Source organism: Camelina sativa, chromosome 15 (assembly GCF_000633955.1).
Source record: "Camelina sativa cultivar DH55 chromosome 15, Cs, whole genome shotgun sequence".
Taxonomy (NCBI): domain Eukaryota; kingdom Viridiplantae; phylum Streptophyta; class Magnoliopsida; order Brassicales; family Brassicaceae; genus Camelina; species Camelina sativa.
The window spans coordinates 6,428,730-6,446,035 of NC_025699.1; the positions used below are offsets into that span (position 1 = coordinate 6,428,730).

Sequence of the window (17,306 nt, forward strand, 5' to 3'; positions counted from 1 at the left end):
ATTAGGCTTAGAAAGAGACATTTTAACAATTGTGTATAAAAACAAAAATTTATAACTTTCATAAAGATAATAGTAGTCGACAAGTAGTGTATGTAGTACCGTATTTACAACTGCAAATACAAATTTTTACCGCCAAAAAAAAAAGGGAAGGGAAAAAAAACAAGAAGAGAAGCTTTTTTTTTTTTAAGGATGTTCAATTGTTGTTAGCTCTTGTATTAGACGTTCGATCTGTCGTCTGTAAACAGGCATGAAATGATCGCTTATCATCCTCTGCGACAATCTCACCTTACTATACAATGACCTTGGCGTCAGAAATATTCCTACTCTACCCTCTTCCACAGTCTCCACTGTTGTCTCAGGAGGCCTCTCGAGGGGAGAACCGTTTTCTTCTTCTTCTTCTTCTTCGTCGTTAGTCTCTACTGCCTCGGGTCGTACTGTGACAATATGCATGATTTTACCCGCTGGGAGGAATCTGCGGGATTCTTTCATCTCAGCTGTCTGGCTCTCTGGTGGGGCAACACCGGCCTCTGCAATGACGGCTTCTTCTTCTTCTTTGATTTCTTTTGCCACGTCGGTTTCTTCTTCAGGTTGCTCTGAAGAATCGTGGTAAAGGTCATGCTCCAGTTGTTGCCATAGCTCAGCTTCAGTCATCCGCTCTTCGCGTGTTCCGATTTCAGCTGGATCCTCACACTCATCGAGATCAGTAGCTCCGAGATGAGCAGATGTTTCATTGTAATTGGAACTCTCAGCTTCTGATTTCCATTTCCCGGTTATTTCTTCATCCGTAACAAGAAGAGGATCTGATGTTTCGGGTATATCTTGGGACATTGCTTCAGAAGAATCTAACTGATGTTCCGAGTTTGATTGAATAGCAGAGGCTCTGCGCCGGGGTCCCATACATGACCAAGAAGATATGGTTAGTGCAGGACGGGTCAGCATGCTTTGAGCTCTTCTCATCACAACCTGCAAGAGTTTTGTTTTATTTTCAAACTTCTCCAGTCTTAAGTTCTATGTAAAATTCCAGGAGCATATTCGGTGTAGTTTATTACCTGTGTGCCACTAGAAACTGGGCGTAACATTGCACCAGCACCAGCAACTTTTGCTTTGGCAGTGGCCATAGATGGAAGCCGTGATCCTAAAGCCGTCGCTGAGCGATAAACAGTGCTGAGAATTCGAGTCCGTTCGATTTGATTTCTCAGATCATTTAGCCAAGCAGATGCTGTTACCTAAAGAGGTGGAAAGGGGAGAACAAATGGTTTATCTCAAGAAATTACAACAAACGTTTTCCCAAGTATATAAATGAAGCATAGAATTTAGGGTCTAGGAAGCTAACCTCAGCGCGTAAGTCATCTACTGCTGCAGCAGAAAATGTAGGCACCAGATCGGCTCCGTTTATGACAGATACAATAAAGTCATTCCCAGAGTCAGCTAATTCCCAAGTCATACAGGCAGCTGAAGAACATAGGAACAAAAAGCTCAGTCTTAATATCTAAGAAGTTATCAACAGATATAACTGAACTATTTTGGATGAAAAACCTGGGGCAAATGTAACACAGGTAGCTGTAGAGAGCATTTTCTGCTCCCGCAATATATATGTCAGAAGTGCAGCTGTTCCACCGCCCAAAGAGTGACCTACGATCTGCCAACAACATCCAGAAAAATTACAATGTAAGGGGCACGAGACAGTCTTTAGTTTCTCACATAATAGGTTTTAGAAAACAGGTGAAATCAAGAATAGAGAAGCGGCTACATAAAGTACCTTGATTTTGTAATCTGGATACTGCTCAAGACCCTTGAGAAGACAAGGGGTAGCAAGTTTTGCTATACACCGGGCAGCAGCAACCATACCACAATGTGCATATCCTAAAACCAAATTGCTGACCCCCCTCTCGTTTACAACAGTATGATGGAACGGTACAATTGCTCCTGTTGCAGCCGTCAAGGTGTCCTTGATGCTATGCGTTCCACGGATCAACAATAGAAAACATTTTGTATTGTGATCGACAAGAACCGTAAAAGCTGGCTTCAATATCTACATGATTCACAAACTAATTCTCAGTTTCTACGGCGAACAAAAAGTGCCTCGGAGTTGAGAGTTGTTAAAAGAGTTTACCCCAGCTTTGGGTTCGTGAATAAGGACGTTTTCCTTTGTAAAGCCAGTCTCTTCTAAGAACAAGGGAAATGCCTTCTTGGAGAAATGCCAACACAATGTCAACAAGTGCAAAAGATATCTGAGTTCAGTGGCTACTTCTGGTCCTTTAAGCTCTATACTATCTTTACCACCAAAAACACGATCAACATGTAGAAGTCCCTGCGGTTACAGACACACAATTACAAAGATAAAGAGATAACTGTCAAAACTTGTCACTGTCAAAAAGAAAAAGAGATGTTTTACCTGCCTCTTGAGGAGAAAATTGATTCCAAACGCAAGATCTCCAATAGGCCACTTGCCGAGAGTCTCAGAGTAAGTAAAACGAAGAGTCTCAGAAAGAGTAGAAATTGTCTCCAACCAAGTGGCTGGAGCTTGGATTAGTCTATGTGAAACACGGTCAATCCTCAAAGAAGCACGAGTCTCAGAATTCTCATCGTCAACATCAGATGGACCAGCTATTAATTTCCGATTCAACGTGTAATATAGAAGAGCAGCTGCTCCAGCTGCGGTTGCCATAGTTGCAGTTTCCATGACCAACCTATCCCTATAAAACATCAATGAAACCATTCAGAACCACTCAATTGAGCTTAGATGTGGAATAATCTTAAGAGAAAAAAAACAAAATCGATCTAACTACATTGGATGCCAGAATTTCAATCTCCAGAAATCTCCAAAAACATGTAAAGCTGGGAAATTGGAATACAATTACGTAGAAAGGAACATTCTTTTCAAGATTTATCCCAAAAAAAAAAAAATTGGGGGAAAAAAAAACTAGCCATTAATAGAAAACTCTAAGTTTCCTGAAATTTCTCGAATACCACAACAAACCCTACTAAATAATTGCGTTTTCAACCGATGCAAATAATCTGAAATTGAACATAATCGATTGCAAAGGGAACAGGATTCGTGAACTAAAGAAACAAAACCCTAAAATCGAATCGTAAAAAGACGAAATCGAACCTGGAAAAGTAAGAAGGAATCGTGACCCTGGATTTTTTTTCTTTTAGGGGTTTTACAGTGGACGAGGTTAAGGTTGCTTTAGTTGTTTATGTACGATATCTCCGGGAAGGGGTGGGGCTTTCTCTCCGACGACGATGATGATAGCTGCAAAGTACAAAACTGATATCGTTTTGCTTTAAATAAATAAACTGCGCTACGTTTTTATGCTTAGCAAACGCCGCGTAGTTTCGCGCCGCCAAGATCTAGTGCTGATGTGGCGACATACTAGTGGATTATTAATTAAAATATAAAGAATACTAGTGGATTATTAATTAAAATATAAAGTTATACACTGTATTATTTTACTTAAAATATAAGAAGCCACATATATATATACATGATAAAATTATCCTTAAGAAATTGGAACACAACAACAGATTTTAAATAAAGTATTGAAATTTGCAAGAACTTCGTAGGATTTTTTTTTGAGTATTTGCTTCACTCAATTTTTTTTTTAGCTTTCTATATGCTAATGTCATCTCAATTCTCAAACCACTCTATGCAGGGAATAATTTTGTTTAGCTGGTCTTGTGGTAACATGTTCTAAACTCCACAATGGTTACTTATAAGAAAGAAAATTATTTGCTAGTGTGATCAATAACCTTCTTTTTATGTGGTAAATGAAATGTTGTTTACCAATAAAAATAAAAAGTCCAATTTCAGAAATATGGTAATTGTTAATATTAAATTGTAAATATTATACTATTTGAGAAAAATGAAAAGAAAATTTGTTTTATGACCAATAAAAAAAAAAACAAATTGTTAATTATTTAATTGGGAAAGTGGTTGAAGTTTTATCGAGTTCGGACACTTTTTTTTTTTTTTATAGCTCTCTTGTGTTGTTTCTTCGAAATTTCTCATCCAAAGTGGGCGATCGGATCTGGGTTTTATATTTTTTTGACGAACCCGTGTCCCAATCTTCGATCTCGTGCCGAAAGTCTCAATCTTTTTTTTCTTCTTTTCTTTATCTCTTTTTTCTCAATTTAAACCCTTTAGTCAAAACCCTAATTTCCGCCTTCCTGTCAAAATTACGACTCGTCTGCGTTCGATATAGCCAATCCTATCTCTTCAGCTGAGACCATTATATCTATCAGTTTGTCTTTAATAGAAAGACCGAAGCTTTTCATCAATTTCAAGCGGATAGAGTCAGTGAGCGATGTCTTGGGCTGGTCCTGAAGAAATCTATCTTTCAACCTCACTCGCTAGTTATCTCGATAGTAAATTCCGTCTCCCTCTTCCTCTCTGATTTCAGATTTGTTTGAAGCTTTATGTATGTTTTTAAGGATACGGCTTAATGGATTTGAATGTGCATTTACGGAGCATGTTCTTGCAAACAATTCAGTTGTTCTTGCGTTTTGATTTTGAGTTCTTAATTTTGATAATTAGGCTTTATTATTCTACGGCATTGTTCAAAGCTTGTCAATTTTGGTGTTGAGTTATCTCAAAAGAGACACTCTCTGTTGATAAGTGATTGAATCTTGAAAGCTTTTAGTTTTTATCTGTTGTGTCAAATCTGAATGTTCTTCAGCTAATAATGTTAAGCTTTTAGCATGCATGAGATAAAATTTGATGGGGTTACTGGCTCATTCTTGATTTAGCTTAAGAAGTGTTTACTTAACCTGTGTGGAATTTGTCACTATCCGCTTAAGAATCCAAAATTCAAGTTCTTTTCGATATTGGTTCTTTAATATTTTGCTGATGTTTTTGGGATATGGGTTTAATTACGGAACTCATTTGGAGTTAGGTTTGCTTTTTACTGTGAATCAATGTGCATCAGCTACTTATGTTTGTTGGCTCTGCTCTTGGCAATGTAGGAAAACTACTTGTGCTCCTTAGAGATGGTAGAAAACTTATGGGAACACTCCGTTCTTTTGATCAATTTGGTATCCACTTTTCTTTTCATGTTCCTACATTTCTGATTTTGTTGATGGGAGAGAGATTTAAACCGTACTTTGTTTGTTGTATATACATAGCCAATGCGGTTCTAGAAGGTGCATGTGAGAGGGTAATTGTTGGTGAACAATACTGTGACATTCCTTTAGGACTCTATGTAATCCGTGGAGAGAATGTTGTTCTGATTGGTGAGCTGGTAAGACTTCTCCTTGTTTGTTTGTTTTTGTTATCTCACCTTGTGTTTTCTAGATCACTGAGTTTCTTAAACAATGTGTCTTAGGACACGGAGAGAGAAGAACTTCCTCCACATATGATTCGTGTCTCAGAGGCAGAGATTAAGAGGGTAAGGCATCACATCACATGTTTTAACTTCCACACATTAGTAACAAATTGAGTAGCAAAATTTGGTTCATTTGTGATGTTGTGTGGTTACTGATGATTTAGTTTTGGGGAATTTTTGTGTTGGTTTAGGCGCAAAAGGTGGAGAGGGAAGCAAGTGAGCTGAGAGGAACAATGAGGAAGAGAATGGAGTTCCTTGACTTTGATTAAACCAGATCGTGTCCTTATTCATTCTTGGCTTGATGCTCTGCTTTGGCTCGCAAGTTTTATGATGAGCCTTTTTGGTGTGTTAAATTTAGGGGATCGACGCAAGTCTTATGTTTCATTTTGGAAGAATATGCAAAAAATAATCTGTGTACTTCTGTCTCTTCGGATCTGTTTTACCTTTTCAGAAGAAAAATATTTAGCATTTTGTTTATCTTGGAATTGGCAGAGATTGGATAATTTGAGTTCAAGAAAACTTAACCGTTGGCTTAACACTTACAAACAAAGGGGCTTGCCTATAAGCTCTGCCTCCCAGGATGGAGACAATCTATGCAAGCAGAACTACAACCAAACTTGGACAAACAGAAACGAAAATGGAGCAAAAGACGACGTGGCACATTGCAAAATTTACATGGTACTTGTTGGTCCTGTGACCAATCAGGACTTTGGTTAAAAGAAGACATATAGCACAAACAACAACACACAAATATATGTTTACCTGGAAATTATTCCATCGGGCAGAAACCTTGTGAATAACAATTCAAAGAATGGGTCTATTCTATGACATCCTAAAGTGGGGACGTGGCTGAAAAAAAAAAAAGTAAGAAAGAAGACGAATGTTCGTGTTAATCTTCATTTATCGCCTCCTCAAGTGTGGTGGTGTAGTATATCCTTCGAAGAAATCTAGAACGATGGTCTCGATATCTTCAACTGAGTATTTCAAGTAGTTCTCAGGGTGTCTCCCACTCTCTATATGACCCCTGAACCTTCCAAGAAACGATCTATAAGCCGGGATTAGATGCTCGGATAGAGATATTCGAAGTTCCTCTCTAAGCTGAGCATCTGGAACAGACCATGTAGACTGAGTCCTGTGAACCTCTTCGAACATTGTATTGAATGCCTTAAACCTTTCTCTCAGTGCACTTCTTGATACACCTGAGGAGAAACTCCCACTCACATGTAACCCTTCATCTCTCAAGCTATTCAGTACTCTGACCCATGTAGCTCTCTGGTAGTTTGTAGCAGCATGTCTAAATATCCCAGTGAGTTTCCTTAAATAGTGGTCTCCAATCATTTCCCTTAGCTCCGGTGACCTTTTCACTTTCTGAACGATGTAATGGATGTTGTTCATGATAAATATGTGAGCTAGAGACGTGTCTCTATAGTGCTTGGACTTCTCTTCTAAGTTGAAATGTAACACCACCATCAACCAAATCAAATGCAAATCCAACGGAGACTTACTCTCTAACTCAGTGAAATCCATATCCGGTGTGTTTGCATCAGAGCCAGTAGAAGGATTCGACATGATAAGATCATCCAGCGTTTGCTTATAATCAGAGATCATAACAATGTAGTTCATCACATACCTAGTCAACGGATGAATCGTTCCTCCAGGGACAGGAACTACCGAAGGTTCACGAAGAACAGCATTCTCAAACTCCGAGAGTATACCTCTAGCTGCTTCCGCTAGTCTAGACTGAATCTCAATGGCTTGAACCCTAATAGTATCTGATGAATCAGAGTCAAAGATTGCTTCTATATCAGGCAACATATCAGTTAAAGCATCATGTAAATCAAGAATCTTGAAAAGCTTCTCAGGTGATCTTCTACTAATGCTAACAGCTTCAGGGAAAGTGAAAAGTCTCAGAGCAGAAGCCTTCACTGTCTCCATGAAACAAGTCTCATCCATGGCTGTGCATATCCCATCAAAAAGCTGCTCACAAAGCCTCTTCTCACTAGAGAACACAACTCTAATACAAACCTTAGCTGCACGGATCCATTGTCTCATCTTTCCAACAACAGCTTCCCAGTCAAGCCTCTGCACGTCTCCGATGCTTATCTTGACAATCCCAAGCTGCTTAAAAATGGTTTCCATGGCTGACTTGCGAACAGTTCCGTAGACTTGGATACATTCACGAGAGTAACCTGCGGCGACCATTCGCTGAACAATCGATCTTAGATCAGAAACTGCCTCGGGAGAAATCAGATCCATTTCTCTTATACTGCTTGTGGATCTGTAACTGCTTCTCCTACGAGTTAACCGGCTTGAACCGGAACCACCTGGCGAGTTCAACTCTTCTTCTTCGGTCGCAGTAGTTACGGAGCTGTCATCTCCAGCTTCGCCGCATAACGACGGAGAGACTGATGATGACGATGACGATGACTCCTCGAGAAAAAGCGAATCAGGTTCGAATACAGTTGTGTGTGAGAGAAGAATGTTACGGAACTCGTCTTCGAGTCTAGCCATGGCGATTTGGATAGCTGAGTTAGCTTTGACCTCGTTGTCATCAACAGCGGTGGCGGCGGCGGCGGTGGTGGCGGCGGAGGAGGAAGAGGAAGAAGAGAAGGAGATGGAAGATAAGGAGCGTTGGATTTCATCAACGGCTCGTAGGAAACGATCAACTTCATCACGATCGCTTTGGAAAATCATCTTACCTCTAGCTTCCTCAGAAGCCGCAGAGTCCCACCGGAGTATTATCCTTTGCGCCGTCTCTAACTTCGAATCATCGGAATCTAAACTATTCTCCGGCGGTTCCATCTTTTAAGAAAAAATCAATCAATCAGACAACAGAACAAAAATTCAAAAAGACAGAAGTTGAAAAGCAAATGAAATCATATTCTCACTAACCTCTCGACCGATTCAAATTAGGTCTTCTTCTTCTTCTTCTTTTTGGTAAAAGAGGTCTTCTTCTTCTTCTCAGATGAATGAGATTGGTCCAATTTTTTTTTTTTTTCAGTTTGTCCTTACGAATTTTTTTTTAAAATAATTTTCTTATCAGAAGTCATATTAGTAAGGCAAAAGCTGTCTGTGTTTGTAGTATTGTTTTTTTGTTTTGTTTTGAAAAATATTTAGGTGTTCACCTTTTCCACTCTGAACCAATCAAAATATTTTATTTAATATTTTATTTTAAAATAAATTAAAACTAAATTTAAAAGCAAAACAAATTAAGAAAATAAATTATGTATACTTTTATATAAGAAAAGTTAAATATTGACTTAGATTATATATCGGTTTGAGTTTATAAATGAGAATTAGAGTTTAAATTTTACAATTAAAATGAAATTATATGTCGGTTTGGATTTACAAATGATGTGATTAGAGTTTATATTTTACAATTAGAATAAAATTCTATGTTGGTTTGAGTTTACAAATGAGATAATTAAGATTTAGATTTTACAATTAGAATGAAATTATATGTCGGTTTGTGTTTACAAATGAGATGGTTAAAGTTTAGATTTTACAATTGGAATGAAATTATACGTCGGTTCAGGTTTATAAATGAAATGGTTAGAGTTTAGATTTTATAATTAGAACGAAATTATATGTCGGTTTGGGTTTACAAATGAGATGATTAGGATTTAGATTTTACAATTAAAATAAAATTATATATCAGTTTGGATTTATAAAATAATGATTTAAGTTTTTAGTTTTATAATAATGTAGGTAGATGTTATTTTCTTATATTATAAGAGGTGAATGAAGATGTTCAAATATTGTCCTTTTTTTTTTTAAGTTTATGCGAGAGAGAAGTGGGAAATCGGAAAATAAAAACAAATAAAAATCTCTTTGGACTTTTCAACTCCTCTCTTTGTGTTTTTGTGTATACGTTTGCCCAAAAAAATTAAACTTTGTTCGGAATTACTCGCCGGCGGCGTGAAATGCCCGGTAAAATTAAAAATTGGGTGAGATCTGAAGTCATAAATGCTAGTATAATGCCTAAAACAAAGTCCCCACTTTCTCTAAAAAAAAAGAGACACATATCTAGATATATCCAATCATGTCTTATTATGTGATTCATCTTCCCATTTTTATAGTGGGATCACTTAAGCCAGTAATTTTGAATCAGTCTAATAGTAATAAGTATATATATATATATATATATGGTGACGAGATGACATATCGTATAATTCATTCCATTGATGCAATATAGTCAATACTTTGTTTCGATGTTAATAAACTTCGGATTATTTTTTTCTTTGTACATTTTTTAGTTTTCATTGACGTGGTTGGACCATGTTGGTAAACAGGTAAAGACATCAATTTGTATTATCTCTGACATTTTATAACCAAATTACCTCTACGGATAAGATAAGAGTAGTTCAAAATTTTGGTGAATCTTTTCAAAAATTATTATCATAGAGACGTTTTATACGTTTGTTTGGAATAGTCGTAAGAGCATCATTAGTGGGGAGTGCTATATGAGTTACTCTCTTATTTATGGCCAAAAAAAAATAAAAAACCCATAATATTCTCTAATAATCCGAGAATCGTTACTTCAGGAAGAAGCTGGAGCAACCCCATAAGTAACGATACGTGTCAGGTTTAGATAGGTTGTAGGGTAAATATATTACAAAAAAATTCATTTTCTTGTTTTTTTTTTTCTTTCCCGACCCTTCTCTCTTTTCTTCTCTGTCGATGTTAACGGCGATGGATTCTTCTTTTCTCAATTCATTCTCTCGATCTCGAGATTGGGATCTCCGGTTGGTTTAATTATGGCGTTTCTTTAACAAATTTCCGGTTTCGGAGCTTTCGAACGATCTTCTCCTCTGAGGGCTAGTTGATTGAGACGGCATTTCCAATCTCCAATTTTCCAATAACAGTGATCATCTCCTCGTGTCTTCATGGGATAAGGTTAGTGCCTAGTCAAAAATCCCCTTTCTACTTTGTCTTTGATTTGACTCCAACAGTCCCCTTTATCTGAAGATAATTTCTTCTTCTTCTTCTTCTGGGTTTGTTTTGAATCTTAGCGTGTGAGGTTGTATGATGTGAGCACCAATTCGTTGCGAGGCGAGTTCTTACACGGCGGAGCAGTACTGGATTGCTGTTTTCATGATGATTTCTCCGGCTTTAGTGTTGGCGCCGATTACAAAGTCAGAAGGTACTCTTCTCTACTCTTAAATTCTCTCCGCAGGATTGGTGTTCTTTGGTTATACTGCGCCGATTGGTGTTCTCTGGTTATACTGCAGGATTGTTTTCAATGTTGGCAAAGAGGACATTTTGGGAACGCATGACAGACCAGTGCGCTGTGTTGAGTATTCTTATGCTGCAGGTACGTTGAACAATAACACTGACGATTTCTAGTGCTTATAATGTCTACACAACTCGCAGCTAAGCAAATTATGTTAATACAGTCCGATGTTATCTACTGCCATCTGATTGCTCCTGTAAATCAACCCATAACATTACGTTTGCCTATATAACTTGGTGTTGCTAACACTCTGTTACATGACTATGTCTATTGGCTAGAGATATTTACCATGTATTGGATGGTAGATTACTAATAATTTGCTAACTTGTCTTGTTTTAATCTGGAAACACTCATACTTGTCTTGTCTTGGATAGATAGCAAAGTTACAAATAATAGTCACTTGGTGCAACTGCTTAGTCATATAGACAATGATGATAGTCACTTGTTTACTTGTTTTTGTTTTTGTTGGTTTGCCTTTGGTATGAATGTGTTTGAAGATGGGTTCAGTTGATATGTCTCATTGCTCTGTCTTACATTGTTATGGTTTAAAATGCAGGTTCTGGTTTTGGTTCTTAAAATGCAGGTTCTGGTTTTAAAGTTTCATGTTTTGGTTGTAGATGAGCTCATAACCAACTTCAACACTGGCAGAACAAAGAGCTACAAATGGAGAATTTCTCAGCTTCAAAACATTTCCAAGATGCTTGGCGATAAGGAGAAATGCATCACATAAGCTTTGTATCAAGATCTTTCCAAACCTGAGTTTGAAGCTTTTATAGCTGAGCTTTTTTCATTTCCTTTCAATGTCTCTTTCCTTATCTACATTCTAGTTTTCCATTGTTGAATCACTTTCAAGAGTGTGTGTCAAGTTTAAATTCAAAACACTTGTACACAAAATTAATAATGATTGAGCAACCTTCTTTGGTTCTCTAGTGGAGGGATGATTTTGCTAAAGTTCTCTTAGGATTGCTTTAATTAATTTAGTATTAATTATATAATTATTTAATATGTGAGTAACTTAGAAGTGTTTCTCCACTAATGATGGTCTAAACCAGCTAACATAAATGTACATTGTCAAACCTCATAATGAGATGATGTTTGGTGGACCATACTTAATTTTGATCGAGCTGATGATTAAGTAATACAAGTTGTAGTGGATATTTAAGGTTATTTAATGTTTGAAAAATTAGGTTTAAGTTACACAATGACAAGTTATAATTAATCTGAAAGTTTGATATATATATATATATATCACAAAAAAGAAGAAGATGATAAATACAATTTTCTATCATTATTTTTTTATTTCAAGACCCTGAACTTAGACCACGAACTCAAGCAGTTTACACAGACCTGACTAACTCAATATACACGCTTGGGTCCACTGAACAAGTTTTAGTCAGAGAGATAGTGGTCCCTCCACATCCTGGGAATAAACGACTTCGTTTAAAATGGGCTTGGGCCTGGCAATGGGCTGTGTCAGCACAACAAAGGAGTATTATTGGCTGTCACCAGAAAAAAAGATCGTCACAGTCCTGTAATGTTAGTATCACCTCACTTCTTGTCTGAAAAGTAGCAATAAAATAAATCGTGCTATAAATAGTTCACTTGTGCCGCACGGTCCCTCTCATCTTCTACGGACAGCTTCTTTCTCTTTCCTCTCTGATTTTTTTTTTCCTCTTTCTACCTTTTTCTCTTTTTTTTTTTTTTTAATTTTTTTTTTTTTTTTTTTTTTTTGGTTAGTTTTTTTTTTTCCTTTCTTTCTTTCTTCATCTCGTGAGCGAGAGATAGTACCTGAACCCTAGCGGAGAGCTTTTCTGGGAGAAACAAAACAGATATCTTTCTTTTCATCGCACTAAGGGCAAAAAAAAAAATGCAGAATCCGAGACTGAAGCAACAGCAACAACAACAACAACAAGTTTTGATGCAGCAACAAGCTCTGATGCAGCAACACTCTCTTTACCATCCTGGTGTTTTGGCTCCTCCTCAGGTCTTTTTTTACATCTTCGATTTGTCTAATTTTGGCCGAAATTGGAGTTGTTAAAGTTTTTTTTTTTAATTTTTAATTAATTCCATTTCTACACTATCGTCTTTCTCTCGTGGGTCCTTTAATTCCGGGTCGGGTTTAGTTTGTGTTCATCTTCTGAAGCTATGACTCATTCCAACGGGCTGTAGCTTTTGTGTTCCCTTTTATGATTTGATTGAACGGGAAGGCTAGGGTTTCCAGATCCTGTACCTAGGCTAACAATTCGTTCTTTTTATCTGTTGATGATGTCTTTTTTGTTGGGTCATTACCAAATTGAGCAGATATATACCGTCTCAAGATTGTTTTCTGTCATGGGGATAGAAAAGTAATGATTTTTTTCTTCTTTTGCTGCAATCCCTTTTCATATCTTTTTCATACTTTTGGGCATATTTGCAGTTAGAGCCTGTTCCAAGTGGAAACCTTCCTCCTGGTTTTGATCCCAGTACTTGCCGTAGCGTGTGAGTGAATTGGTTTTTGAGCATCTCTTTGTTTTGAAGGTGTAGTTCTGAGTTTATGTTTTAACTCCTATAATCATTTGGCAGGTATGTTGGAAACATCCATACACAGGTCACAGAGCCTCTGCTTCAAGAGATTTTTACTAGCACTGGCCCTGTTGAAAGCAGTAAACTCATCAGGAAGGATAAGGTAGAGAGACTCGAAATTTACCTTTTTTTTTCTTCTTCTACCTTTTTGTGTTAAGATTGTGAAAGTGACCGTCTCTTTTAAAGTAGCATTCTTTTTTTGGACGAGCATAACAAAACAATTGCCTAGTTGTAATCTACTTGCTGCTCTGCTTAGATTGGGTTTCTCAACTTTACTAAAAAAGGGACTCACTGACAAAAATGTACTTTTCTGATTTCAGTCATCATATGGATTTGTTCACTACTTTGACCGTAGATCTGCTGCTCTGGCTATACTGTCCCTGAATGGAAGGCATCTGTAAGGAACAAGTTTCATTGTTCTGTTCTTTCATTATTTCTTCAAACGCTTTCAGTTAGGTTATAACACTTGAATTCACAGGTTTGGACAGCCTATCAAAGTCAATTGGGCGTATGCCACTGGTCAGAGGGAAGACACTTCAAGTAAGTTTTTGATTTTTTCAAAAATTTGCATTTTGCTTGTTTGGGATGCTCAATGCTATTGTTTCTCATGAGTTGCAGGCCATTTCAACATTTTTGTTGGAGATCTCAGTCCAGAGGTTACTGACGCTACATTATATCAAAGCTTTTCTGTTTTTCCCGCTTGTTCGTAAGTTCTCATATGCTTGATCTAACACTTTCTTTAAGAATCACGAAATTCTCCTATTGTTAAGCTTATCTGCTGAAACATCACATCCAACTCTTAATCTTGAACTGAGTCTAATATCAGTATTTACTTGAAGGGATGCAAGAGTTATGTGGGACCAGAAAACTGGGCGCTCAAGAGGCTTTGGGTTTGTTTCTTTCCGCAATCAACAGGTAATGTATATTCTTCAAATCATGCGCTGACTACTTGTTTTTAGCTCAAGGATCTTTAGTGGTTTACATTAATGTTAAATGTTGATTTCATTTGCAGGAAGCTCAAACTGCCATTAACGAGATGAATGGTAAGGATTGTATTGTAGCTGAGACTTTCATCCTCATTTGTGAACTGTGCCCTCTCAATTCTGCATGCAACTGTACCTAGAAACCAAGCTCCTGTATTATGAGTTCTCTTGATTTAGTAGTCAAGAACTGCTGAAAGTTACATAGTTTCTGTTTCAATGAGGTCTTGCTTCTAGAACTGAGTTTGTGTCTTTATTCTTAGCAATTAACCTTTGATTTTACCACATATTCGCAGGTAAATGGTTAAGTAGCAGACAGATCAGATGCAACTGGGCCACGAAGGGCGCTACTTCTGGTGAGGATAAGCACAGTTCTGATGGAAAAAGTGTTGTCGAACTTACAACTGGCTCATCAGGTTCTTCTTCTTTGACTGTGCAAATTCTGAATATTATCTTTTTCCTGCAAGTGGAATTCGTGAAAATTACATTGTTTTTCTCCGGGTAATATGAAAAACTCACAAAGCTACTTTGGTCGTTTGATTGTGCAGAGGATGGTAAAGAGACCTTAAATGAGGAAGCACCTGAAAACAATTCTCAGTTTACTACTGTTTATGTGGGAAACCTTGCTCCAGAGGTACGTTATCCACTAGGAAGTGCTCCTTGTAACTTGAATCACTATCATAATAAAAACAGTTTTATTGAGGCTCTTTGATGAATTATTGCATCAGTAGATTTCTGGTACATCATGACAGCCATCTATCTTGCAGGTAACTCAGCTTGATCTACACCGCTACTTCCATGCTCTTGGCGCTGGAGTTATTGAAGAGGTTCGTGTCCAACGAGACAAAGGCTTTGGTTTCGTGAGATATAATACGCATCCCGAGGCTGCTCTTGCTATTCAGATGGGTAACAGTCAGCCTTACCTCTTTAACAGACAGATAAAGGTACTTCAAACCACAAAATACCCCTCTCTATTTGATCTCACTGTTCCCGAAACTTGCTTTATCTGAGACTTAGCATGTAATCTGACATTTCATTTTGTTAACTGTAGTGCTCATGGGGAAACAAACCAACTCCACCAGGTACAGCCTCAAACCCACTTCCCCCTCCTGCCCCAGCACCAGTGCCTGGTCTGTCTGCAGCTGATCTCTTAGCCTATGAAAGGCAATTGGCACTAAGCAAGATGGCTAGTGTGAATGCCCTAATGCATCCACAGGGTCAACACCCTCTAAGGCAAGCAGCTCATGGAATGAATGCAGCTGGACATACTGCAGCCATGTACGATGGTGGCTATCAGAATGTTGCCGCCGCACAACAGCTCATGTACTATCAGTAATAAACCTCCGATCGTGGCACTGATCTTAAGTTCATTCTCTTTGCTTTTCTTTCTTTTGTTTTTCCTTTTTCTAGAACTTGTTTGTGTGTGTGTCTGTCATCTCTCACTTAAGTTATCTATATAAAGCTTCATCTTCAGCTGTATGCTTAGTTTATGTATCCCCATGGATTGTAAGACAAGCAAATTACATTTAATAAAAGGGATTTGGATGTCCATTTTATGTGATTTGACATAGAACATAAACATACAACAAAAGGACATTGCGGAAGAATCAGTCTGTCTCTAACCGAGCAATGTATGTGTCATAGAAATTTCCAGCTTTCTCGAGATCTCCCAGCTCTGTATAACAGTCTGCAATAGCTCCATATGCTTCAGTGATTCCAGAATCTTCACCTACCCTCTTTGAGATGGCTAGAACCATGGAGTGATACTGTATGGCTTCTCTATACTTCCCTTGGCGTTGAAGCGAGGCGCCTAAGCCTCTTGCAGCTTTCTTTTCTTCGATGGGGTCTCCGAGACTCTGAGCAAGTTCCAAAGCTAACTTGAACTCAGCATACGCTTTCTCTGGTTCTTGGCTCCTAAGAAAGGTTTTTCCTGTTTTCAACTTGGAAATCAACTCTTGTTTCTTTGGTTCCACAATGATTTCACTCTCTGGGATTCTTGCTCCCACTGGAGCATAACTCAAGCTTGGTGCATAAGACTCGATTTTCGCTTGTCTCCTAAGAGCTGCGTTAATCTGTCGTAGTTGTTCATTCAATCTCTGTAACTCCCCTTTCCTCTGCCGAGCAACCAACCCTGGTTTGTGTACCAAAAAAATTGTTATCAAAAACCCCAATGGGTACAGTTCGTAGGAGCAAAGTTTGAAGAAAAGACTAGTTTACTACCTCCAACAGTGGCTCCAACTAAAGCTACAAGTAACAAAATTGGCATGCTGAACATGGATCTCTCTGGCTCACATGTCTCAGCAGCCAAAGCTTCAAGTGGGGAGTTTGTCAACAACACAGCCATTACCGGTAATTTGAGCCTCCCAATTCCCTGCCACATCCATATCTAAAGGCTTATTATCAAAACGAAAAAACTTGACAGCAAAAACTGAGTCAAACACTATTCTGGTTTCAAGCAATAGAATACTCAGAGGATATATTGGGATATAGCTAAACATCCCAGAACTCACCAACCTACCTCAAAAGCTGAAAACTTTTCAAGAGTTCCCACGTTGCCTTCACGCTCCTTGTGTTGAGAAGACAACTGCAAAATTTTGGAGAAAGGATGATGATCTCCAGGGTTTCTTCTGACTACTAACTTTCCAATCCCTGAAAAAAGCAAATCCAGTAAGATGAATTCATATTCAGGGTCTTCGTGTGACATGGATATGGGAGATGTATCAGAAAGATCTCAACAAAAACACAAATGAGAACAACACAATAAGAGATCACGCTTAGAGTAAAAAAACGCTTCTAAGAGTTGAGGGCATAATCAAGCTACACACTTATCATGAACATAATGCGTGTTCTCAGCAACACAATCACTCCGAAATGAAATTACAAAAACCTAGTTCAGTCTCCGACATTCTGATGCCTCATCACCAAAAAGAGGATCACTCACATAGCAACATAGACTCTCGAATTGGAAATCTGATTCAACAAGTGAAGTAAGAGCTAACCTGGACCTAGAGACTTGTCGCGTGGCGGTGGTTGGCCACCGGAAGTATAGGAGAAGGAGGAGCAACACCGGATAAGCGCCGTCATCTCTAAAGAAAGCTCTCTGAGAGGATAAAACCAACAACGCCTTGGGAGGAGTTTTTTTATTAAAACTGGTTTCATCTTTTTATTTAATTACAGTTATACCCTTTTTTTTTACTGAACTTGAAA

At 38.0% G+C, this 17,306-nt stretch overlaps 6 protein-coding genes across 6 annotated transcripts; 3 read left to right on the top strand and 3 right to left on the bottom strand.

Moving 5' to 3' along the window:
- LOC104745679 lies at positions 37-3,268 on the bottom strand. Its single transcript, XM_010466986.2, has 8 exons — positions 3,113-3,268; positions 2,396-2,696; positions 2,114-2,311; positions 1,760-2,032; positions 1,537-1,639; positions 1,334-1,452; positions 1,050-1,226; positions 37-963 (listed from the first exon to the last, which is right to left on the bottom strand). Exons 2-8 carry the CDS (start codon positions 2,681-2,683, stop codon positions 184-186), a joined length of 1,938 nt encoding a protein of 645 aa, XP_010465288.1. The 5' UTR covers positions 2,684-2,696; positions 3,113-3,268; the 3' UTR covers positions 37-183.
- Positions 3,959-5,799, top strand: LOC104745680 (sm-like protein LSM1B). The gene is made up of 5 exons (XM_010466988.1): positions 3,959-4,368; positions 4,966-5,034; positions 5,125-5,240; positions 5,325-5,387; positions 5,516-5,799. The coding sequence occupies exons 1-5, from the start codon at positions 4,308-4,310 to the stop codon at positions 5,591-5,593; spliced, it is 387 nt and encodes a 128-aa protein (XP_010465290.1). The 5' UTR covers positions 3,959-4,307; the 3' UTR covers positions 5,594-5,799.
- Positions 5,963-8,385, bottom strand: LOC104745681 (exocyst complex component EXO70A1-like). The gene is made up of 2 exons (XM_010466989.2): positions 8,217-8,385; positions 5,963-8,126 (listed from the first exon to the last, which is right to left on the bottom strand). Exon 2 carries the CDS (start codon positions 8,124-8,126, stop codon positions 6,225-6,227), a length of 1,902 nt encoding a protein of 633 aa, XP_010465291.1. The 5' UTR covers positions 8,217-8,385; the 3' UTR covers positions 5,963-6,224.
- Positions 10,018-11,417, top strand: LOC104745682. Its single transcript, XM_010466990.2, has 4 exons — positions 10,018-10,220; positions 10,337-10,467; positions 10,556-10,638; positions 11,114-11,417. Exons 2-4 carry the CDS (start codon positions 10,419-10,421, stop codon positions 11,285-11,287), a joined length of 306 nt encoding a protein of 101 aa, XP_010465292.1. The 5' UTR covers positions 10,018-10,220; positions 10,337-10,418; the 3' UTR covers positions 11,288-11,417.
- On the top strand, positions 12,260-15,650 carry LOC104745684 (oligouridylate-binding protein 1C). Its single transcript, XM_010466992.2, has 12 exons — positions 12,260-12,541; positions 12,974-13,035; positions 13,120-13,222; positions 13,440-13,516; positions 13,598-13,659; positions 13,738-13,825; positions 13,959-14,034; positions 14,132-14,162; positions 14,396-14,515; positions 14,648-14,733; positions 14,867-15,043; positions 15,151-15,650. Exons 1-12 carry the CDS (start codon positions 12,425-12,427, stop codon positions 15,433-15,435), a joined length of 1,284 nt encoding a protein of 427 aa, XP_010465294.1. The 5' UTR covers positions 12,260-12,424; the 3' UTR covers positions 15,436-15,650.
- LOC104745683 (protein FLUORESCENT IN BLUE LIGHT, chloroplastic-like) lies at positions 15,602-17,230 on the bottom strand. Its single transcript, XM_010466991.2, has 4 exons — positions 17,099-17,230; positions 16,618-16,748; positions 16,320-16,470; positions 15,602-16,230 (listed from the first exon to the last, which is right to left on the bottom strand). The coding sequence occupies exons 1-4, from the start codon at positions 17,181-17,183 to the stop codon at positions 15,707-15,709; spliced, it is 891 nt and encodes a 296-aa protein (XP_010465293.1). The 5' UTR covers positions 17,184-17,230; the 3' UTR covers positions 15,602-15,706.

Bases quoted from the DNA above. Each gene is read 5' to 3' on its own strand.
- LOC104745679 (XM_010466986.2), bottom strand. From the start codon at position 2,683: ATGGAAACTGCAACTATGGCAACCGCAGCTGGAGCAGCTGCTCTTCTA. The intron at 1,227-1,333 runs GTTAGCTTCCTA...CCACCTCTTTAG, and splicing joins TAGATGACTTACGCGCTGAG to GTAACAGCATCTGCTTGGCT. The intron at 964-1,049 runs GTAATAAACTAC...AAACTCTTGCAG, and splicing joins CAGTTTCTAGTGGCACACAG to GTTGTGATGAGAAGAGCTCA.
- LOC104745680 (XM_010466988.1), top strand. From the start codon at position 4,308: ATGTCTTGGGCTGGTCCTGAAGAAATCTATCTTTCAACCTCACTCGCT. The intron at 5,035-5,124 runs GTATCCACTTTT...GTATATACATAG, and splicing joins CCGTTCTTTTGATCAATTTG to CCAATGCGGTTCTAGAAGGT. The intron at 5,388-5,515 runs GTAAGGCATCAC...GTGTTGGTTTAG, and splicing joins CAGAGGCAGAGATTAAGAGG to GCGCAAAAGGTGGAGAGGGA.
- LOC104745681 (XM_010466989.2), bottom strand. From the start codon at position 8,126: ATGGAACCGCCGGAGAATAGTTTAGATTCCGATGATTCGAAGTTAGAG.
- LOC104745682 (XM_010466990.2), top strand. From the start codon at position 10,419: ATGATGATTTCTCCGGCTTTAGTGTTGGCGCCGATTACAAAGTCAGAA. The intron at 10,468-10,555 runs GTACTCTTCTCT...GTTATACTGCAG, and splicing joins GCCGATTACAAAGTCAGAAG to GATTGTTTTCAATGTTGGCA. The intron at 10,639-11,113 runs GTACGTTGAACA...TTTAAAATGCAG, and splicing joins TGAGTATTCTTATGCTGCAG to GTTCTGGTTTTGGTTCTTAA.
- LOC104745684 (XM_010466992.2), top strand. From the start codon at position 12,425: ATGCAGAATCCGAGACTGAAGCAACAGCAACAACAACAACAACAAGTT. The intron at 14,163-14,395 runs GTAAGGATTGTA...ACATATTCGCAG, and splicing joins TGCCATTAACGAGATGAATG to GTAAATGGTTAAGTAGCAGA. The intron at 14,734-14,866 runs GTACGTTATCCA...TCTATCTTGCAG, and splicing joins TGGGAAACCTTGCTCCAGAG to GTAACTCAGCTTGATCTACA.
- LOC104745683 (XM_010466991.2), bottom strand. From the start codon at position 17,183: ATGACGGCGCTTATCCGGTGTTGCTCCTCCTTCTCCTATACTTCCGGT. The intron at 16,749-17,098 runs GTTAGCTCTTAC...TGCTTTTTTCAG, and splicing joins CGACAAGTCTCTAGGTCCAG to GGATTGGAAAGTTAGTAGTC. The intron at 16,231-16,319 runs GTAGTAAACTAG...TACACAAACCAG, and splicing joins AGTTGGAGCCACTGTTGGAG to GGTTGGTTGCTCGGCAGAGG.